The sequence below is a fragment of the Tupaia chinensis genome, unplaced genomic scaffold, assembly GCF_000334495.1.
Source record: "Tupaia chinensis unplaced genomic scaffold, TupChi_1.0 Scaffold149851_1, whole genome shotgun sequence".
In the NCBI taxonomy this organism is placed as follows: Eukaryota; Metazoa; Chordata; class Mammalia; order Scandentia; family Tupaiidae; genus Tupaia; species Tupaia belangeri.
This window is the reverse complement of record NW_006209696.1, coordinates 243637-251566: the sequence shown is the minus strand read 5'-3', so window position 1 is coordinate 251566 and position 7930 is coordinate 243637. Positions and strand designations below refer to the sequence as shown.

General features: G+C 36.9%; 1 protein-coding gene across 1 annotated transcript in view; it reads right to left on the bottom strand.

Moving 5' to 3' along the window:
* GABRR3 (gamma-aminobutyric acid type A receptor subunit rho3) overlaps positions 1–7930 on the bottom strand; it is a 64822-nt gene that overhangs the window by 28338 nt on the left and 28554 nt on the right. The window contains 2 exon segments of the mRNA XM_006171552.1: positions 3763–3903; positions 6121–6203. Of these exon segments, the coding sequence (XP_006171614.1) occupies positions 3763–3903; positions 6121–6203 (224 nt within the window).

Genomic DNA, 7930 nt, shown 5'->3' with positions numbered 1-7930 from the left:
CTTTCCCTAGCTTCACTTCTCTAAGAGCCATAGAGCCCAAGCTAATGGTCTCTTCTTGGTCCTACAAGTTATTTTTGGACCTGCTTGAGAACTTGCTCTCTGAAATACTGAACAGACACAAGAATGCGGAAGAGTTAATGAAAAAGAAAAGAGCTGCATAAGTGACAACAGAGGGGAAGAAGTGGGGAGCTGAACCCAAGACACGATTCAAGGCTTTAACACCTAGAGATTGTCACTTTCAATGGCCTTTTGATACTAAAGCCTTAGTCTGTGTTAAAAGGATTGAGATGAGGATGTTGATGAAAATGATGGAGAGAGCTGCTTATATTTATTGCACATTACCATATAGAAGACAGTATTATAAGTTATTTAAATCTATTAACTCATGGGGATGGATCACGGAGTTGACTCTTTTAGGGGTCCTGTCTTTCTCTCTCATAGAGGAAATGAGTAAACTTAAAACAATTTTTAAAATATGATAATTCTGAAACCTAAAGGATGGTTAAATAAATCCTAATATGGCTATTCATTTGATATTTAACCATAACTTCCAAAATGCTCTTCTCGTACATTTCTTCTATGCTTTGAGCCTATCTAATCTTCTCATTAAAAAGCATATATTGTAATATTAAAAAATAGAAGTGTTGAAACAAAATTCAGCATTCTTTCAATCTACAACTATTTTTCAGTTAGCTACTGCTAATCTTTCTAGACTTTTAAACACATACACATCTAAAAATCCTTTATTAAATGACAATTATAGGATTATGTTACCTATATTCATCTATAACTTTTTAAATTTTTATTTTACTATGAATATGTCCCCATTTCATGCTATTCAAAACATGTACATTTGCAATAAATTCTATTCTTTTTCTGCTTTTCTTAGTAATCAAATACTATTTCTTGAAAATGTAATTATATTTGAATATTAAGGATTTATAGTTCATTTTAAAACACTTAAACACATCTTTCTGTGTGGTAAGTTTTTCAATGTCAGTAGTTTAAGACCTGACAAGAAGATAAAAATCAACTAGTATTGGCCCTGCCTTATAGGGCTTGGAAAGTATGACAACCACAAATGCAGAGACAGTAGGGTCAGCGGAGTGAATTAGGGAAAAAGTTAGAATCTAAAGTGAAATTTAACCTCTTTTAAAAAGAGAATACCTGGATATATATTAATGGACACTTGTGCCTCAAAATCTGAAGAAACATCATTGCCATTATTATTACATATGTTGTATATTCTGAGCAGGAAATAATACTCAGATTTCTATGCTTTGGATATCTTAGCATTAAACATTGCAAAGTTCTATTCACTATTCACCATATACCAAAGTTATTTCTTCAGGCAGTAGTAACATGAAAAAGAAAACCCCCTGCAAATTATACCTCACATGTGACATCTTTTATTTTATGCATTTATTTTATTTATTTTTTTAATTTTATCTAGGTATTCATATATTTTAATTTAGAATTATGAGCACTAATATCTGATTTTAAAAATACCTATATTTAATTATATAAAGAGAAAAGAAAGAGGATGAGCAGAAAAATATATGACATTAATAATAGAGTTTATCACTATGAAGTAGGGTTAGAAAGACTTATTTCTTTAAATTTTTAAATGTTCTTTACAAATTATCTACCATTTATTCATTCATTCAATAATTAGCCTTTGAGCATCTACTATGAGCCAGAGATACATCAGCGATCAAAACAAATAAATGTGTGTTACATATAAAATCAGAAAAGGCAATAAACATGATTAGAATTAATAGCATCATTTGTTGAATCCTAAGCAATGTATACAACTAATGGGGTGAAATAGAGCATTTCTTCTGGATGTAAATAGACAAATGGTTTTTGGTCCTAGAAAATCACTTAGCTTCTCTGTGATATAAATTTTGTTTTTTTCTCTTAAAGATGCAGGCTTTGAGATAACAACTTGATAACTACTCTCTAGAGTCTAAGACAGACTACAGAAACTTTGAGGAGAAAAAACACCACCACCAAGCAGAGAAGGTCAAAGATTCCACCCAGGATACCCTGAAACTCAGGGCAGCTGTTGACACACTTTCTGACCTGAACATGGATTTATTGAATCCAAAATGAAATTTTATATGTATTCTGCCTAAAATTACTCAGAATACTATAAGCAGCAGGGAATGATGGTGAATTGTGGAGAGTGGTGGAAGGTAACAGAATGAGGTTGCTTCAAACTTTAGCTAATAGGGATTACAGATAACTTTTAAAAGTGCTCTGGATAAATGTTGTCAAGTCAAAAAATGTATCTGTGATAGTAAAGAGTACACAAGACAGTCCCAATTTTGGATGAGTTTTCTACTTGAGGCAGTGATGCACCTTTTTTTTTCTTTTCTTTCTTTTTTTTGTGAGGGAAATGGGAGAGATAATTTTACTACAGGACACATGTACTCACCAGAGAGGCAGAGAGATAGAAAGTGAGAAATCACCGCCCCCCCCCCCACACACACACACCCCAGGAGAGATGGCCATGCTACAATCTCTTTTCCTCCACTGCCCTTTCAGGATTTTGGGTATGCACACCCATGCACGCCCAGCATGAGTTTTAAACCAGAGGGTCTGGAACTCAAATCATGGTTAACTACGTAGGAGTCCAGTGACATAACCATTATGCCATCTGCTAGTCCCCAGTGATGCTTTTTTTTTTTTTTGAGAGTTTTTCGCTACAGGGCATGTGCACTCTCCAGAAAGACAGAGAGAGACAGAGAGACAGAAAGTGAGAAATCACCCCCTTCAGGAGGGATGGCCGTACCACAATCCCTTCTCCTCCATTCTCCTCTCAGAATTTTGGGCACACACGCACATGTGCCCGGTGTGAGTTTAAGCCACTAGGTCCGGACTTAAACCTCAGTTGACTACATGGGAGTCCAGCGACATATCCATTATGCTAACTACTGGTCCCCCCAGTGATGCTTTTTTTAGGATTGATTTATCCAACTAATGTTCATTGCATACCTATTGCATGCCAGGCACATTCCAGGTACTGGGGAAGAAAGGTGAGCTAGGCAAATGGATTCCCTCCCTCTTTCTAATGAGGCAGTCTGAAAACACAGTAGTCTAATATATATTTTAGGTACTGGTAAATTCTATGAAAACAAGAAGAGGTAGAGAATGGTGAGAAAGAGGTCCATTTTAGGTAGGCAGTTAGGAAAGCACTGCTTGAGGACATGAGCAAAACTCGGGATGAAGTAAGGTAACTAACTGTCATGAGATGATGAGGAAAGAGGCAGCATTCCAGGCAGAGAGAGGAAAAGGCCAGGGCAGAAGCCATACAGGTGACATGAGATGGATGGGCAGGGCCAGCAGGGAGAATACAAAGTTGTGGAGGTTGGAAGCATAGGGCCAGTGGGTGAAGTTAGACCATTAGGCAGGAGGTAAATTACAATGAGAAGCTTGGTTGTAAGGATGATGGAAAAACACTGAAGGCTTTCGAGCAGGAAAGAATTGTGATTTTTGTTTTGAAAGATAATTCTGTCTGCTCTATTGAGAGGAGGCTGAAGGGGCTAAGAGTGGAAGCAAGACCTCTATATAGTTGAGGCAAGTGTTTGAGAAGAGAAAGTATGTAGAGGAAAAGTGGAATTAGTTGCCTATAAAGGGAGAGGAATGATGCTTTTGGCCAAATGGAACATCTTTGGTTTCAGATACTCATTTGTGGTGCTTTGCAAACAGCAGAATGTTCAATAAATGCTGATGAATCAACTATGTAAAATACTGTACCTGTGCTGCTGTAGAAAGCTAGTCCGCTCGATGCACTGAACTCCTCAATGAAGAACTGAGAAAGGGAAATATGCTCTTCAGTATTCAATGACTTGTTCCCGTGTTTCCAGTATAGCATTAGATCCTCATCATTGTAGGCATCTAAAACAAGAAAATACCATTCTTCTGGTTGGAATGAACTCTTGTAAGCTCCATGTGGTCTATAACTATGTTTTATACAGCTCTTTATCCCCAGTGGCTGGTCCACTGACATCTATGTACCTATTGGTGCTGACAAATATGTTTGCCAATAGACTGTCTATATTAATACCTTGTAAAAGAAAAAAAAAATCTAAAAACTAGATCCTGATAACTGATGTAGTGTGGAATATTTTTGTTTTTATTTTTACTTTTTTTTGTCACAGAATGAGTTAAAACTCTCCAAATACTTGCTTTCATAGCTGTGTGTATTCTCTTACACTGTTTGGGCCAGACTCAAAGTTGCAGGGTTGACTTTGGGCCACTAGTATCTCTTAACTCTGTAGTTATCTTGGATGAAATTGCAAAATGGACTTAGATTATAACTTTTTTTCTAAAATCATAGTGGTATACAAAGAATTTGGGGAGCAGCTTCTGTATGTGATACCTCCATTGTGATTCCCAGCATTTTAGACACATTTTGAAAAATTGATGTCACTTTTTAAGATATCAAGAGACCAGCACTTAGCATGGTAGCTAAGGCCCTGGAGTCTCACAAGGCCACCTGCAGTTAGAGTCTCAGACCTGATGACTTACTTCCTGGTTTGCCCCCAACATCCCCTCATCTCTCTCTGGTGGATGTATGTGGCCTATAACAAATTAAAAATAATATTAACAACTGTAGATACCAGAGATAGTGTGAGAAGAGGGTGGGAAAGAACAGAGGGTCAGAAATAGGGTAAAAAAAATACTAGAAACTAGAAATGGAAAATGTTTTATAGTAACATGCATGATTAAGCCACTATGCAGTATTATTCTGGATGGGAAATCACATTCTGTATGCCATGATGATGCTTAGGGAATGAATGTAAATTAAATAAAAAAAAAGGTTCAGCAAAAAAAATAAAAACAACTAAAACCGTTTTTCTTGCAATTAAAAAAATGCATTAAAAATACCTATTCGATGACTGCAATAAGATATACAGCCCCAGCTAGGTGCTACTTTATAGGATGTTCATTCTACTCACTGAGGCTTTTGCCTAAAGTTAGACTTGTGTTCATGGAAATGTATATATCAGCTGTGCTTGCTATGAAAATATTGAGATTAATTAAGATCTTTAGTGACTCAATAAAATGTGGGGGAAAAAAAGTATAGAAAGCAAATATTGATACCAGAGACAGTGTGGTAGGAAGGTGGGAGATGGCAGAGGGTGAGGAGGGAATCAAGGATGGGGAAAAAAAGCAAAACATACAGGAAACAAGAAATGGAAAATTAATTCTTGATGATAACATGTATGTTGATATGCTTGATTGAGCCAATATACAGTGTACTCTGGATAGAAAATCTCATTTTGCATGCTGTAATGATGTACAGTGAATGAATGTAAATCAATAAATTTAAATAAAAAATAATAATAAGTAAAATTGAGTAAATAATTTTAAAAAGATGTCAAATCAAAAATAGCTGGTAGGTCAAAGGGATCGGTGTGAAGTTGGCAGAGACTCCTTTTAATAGGACTTTGTTGAGTTTTTCTGGGAAACCCAAGTATGGAGGATTGTGGCTCATCTGGGAACATGAATTCTGGAGCCTTCTAAATGTGGACTGTGTCTGTCTATGTAACAACATTAGCAGAAATACACCTTTTCAGGGAGCTGCTCCTTTACAACCATTGTGAAAATTGCAGAATATTTAACTGTCAAAACAATTCTCTCCCTGAATCTTTCCACTTAAGAAACAAACTATTATCATCCTTCACAAACAACAAAATCATTAAAAAAATCAACAGAAAGAGCTGGCCCAATAGTGCAGTGGAACTCCTGTGCAGAGGGGGCCAGATCCTATATGGCAGATCATGGTTTGAGACCTGGCTTTAGTGTCTTAAAAACACACTAGGCTGTGTACACACATGCCCAGGATCCTGATGGGATAGAGAAGTGGAAGAAAGGGAATTGCTTATGACCAGGCCCCATTGGAAGGCTCTGTCTCTCTCTTTCTCTCTGGCTAGTACATACACACTCTGATAACAAAACAGAAAAAGAAAATAATGCTCACACTGTTCTGGATAAATATGTCAAGCTTTTACACTGCTCGTTGAGAGTGTGCTCAAGAGCATCACATATATGCAAGTATGTGATGTGCTCAGATAATATATATTCACTCCACCAGAAAGTAAGACTTACAGCTTTCTAGTTCAAGAGAACAGTTTTGAGTGTCGAGAGGAAACCTGCTAAAATCCATGAAGCACATGGCTGAAACTGTTATCCTATAAAAAGAATGAGAAAAAGAAAACTGCAGATCATTTAACCGTATGGCCAAATAAGCTCTGAACATTATAGCTTTCTTATTGTTTGCTGTTTTGTGTGCTTTTCAAGAATAATACAAAATAGGTGTGACTATCTTCTGCTTGAATAATGTACAAAAAAGCCAATTCATAAGGGTGGATGATTTGCGTAAGACACAGAGTTAATTAGTAAATTCCAGCTCCCATTATGACTTCTGATCTTAACATTTTTCAATCAGACTCCTTCTGCATTTACTAGCTCTCATGTCTTCAGAAAAACACACTTCAAACTGAAAAGACTTATAAATATATTTCAATATTTTCTGTTGTTTTTTGAAGAGACAGACTTAAATTGTTTCTAGTAATAAAGGATTGGGATGCTGGTAATAAAAACCTACGAGTAAAGGTTTCCTTTGTAAAGCACGTTTACCTGAGGAGATTATCTCTCATAGTGAAGGAAAAGCCTGAAGCTCTTTTAGTTATGGATCTATAGGCACAGCACAATGCATAATTCAGGTGCTGCTAAGTCAAAGGCCTTGCATACTGATGAGGACTGTCTTTTTCAAATTATGTATCCTCCTAGGTTTTCCTGGCTTCAGGCAGAGGCCATTGTACTATGATCTTACCTCAAAGCAGAAACTTTGGTACACACAATAGCAGATCAGAGGTCCATAAAAGGCCTTTGAGCAAGTATGCCAAAAACAAAGGCAACAGATGCTCCTACCCAAGGCGCTCCTGATTTAATCAGAAGAGTGGAACCATTTTATCTTCTGTGGGCTGAATTCTATTGTTAGTAGTTATGCAGTAAAACACCAAGTGATAGAAGTATGTAGATGACTTTGTGTCATAAAACATATTTGTTTGGCCATATTCCTAGTACTTTAAAGCTGGAGGTACCTTTGATGTCTTTCAATCCACCTCCTTCATAAAACACCTGAAGAAACTGACAACCAAAAGGGTCAGGTGACTAGGTGGTGTCAGAACCAAGTCTGGAACCAGAAAATCTGGTTATGAACTCAGACTGGACCTGTTGTTGGCTGAAATCCCCTTCTGACAAAAATTTTGAGTACTTTTGTGGGCATCTCCAAGATCACCCTCAGGATCAACAATTGACTAGAAGGATTCATCGAATGCAATAAAGCTGTTATACTCATGTTTGAAAGGTATAGATTAAAATCAACAAAGGAAAGGGAGCATAGGGCCAGGGCCTTTGGAGATCAGGAGCAAATTTTTGTTGTATTCTTTGAATGGAGTTCTGTGGACAGTGTTAGTTTACTCAACAATAATGAGTGACAATACTCAGAGAATATTGACAGTCTGAGGAGGTCATCCAAACCTTAGTGTCCAAAGTATTTTTTTTAAATAATTATTTTATTTAACTTCATTTATTTATTTTATTTTGACTGGTGGGGGAGAGAGAAAGAGACAGACAGACAGAAAGTGAAAAAGCAAGCTGCCAGGTCCAGGACTTGAATTGCAGTTGGCTATATGGGAGTTCAGTACCCTTAACTACCATATGCCACCTGCTGGCCCCAGTGTCCGAAGTTTTAATTGACAGCCAATCACAGTCTTGTCTGACCACCCATTGGCATACCTAGTTTTTTCTGTATCCTCCAGTGGTTAAACTGATAATAAGTGGCAAGGCCCCCATTGTGGAGAGTGGTTAATCTGAGCAAACATGGTGACCTTTAGACACATGCAGAGATGCA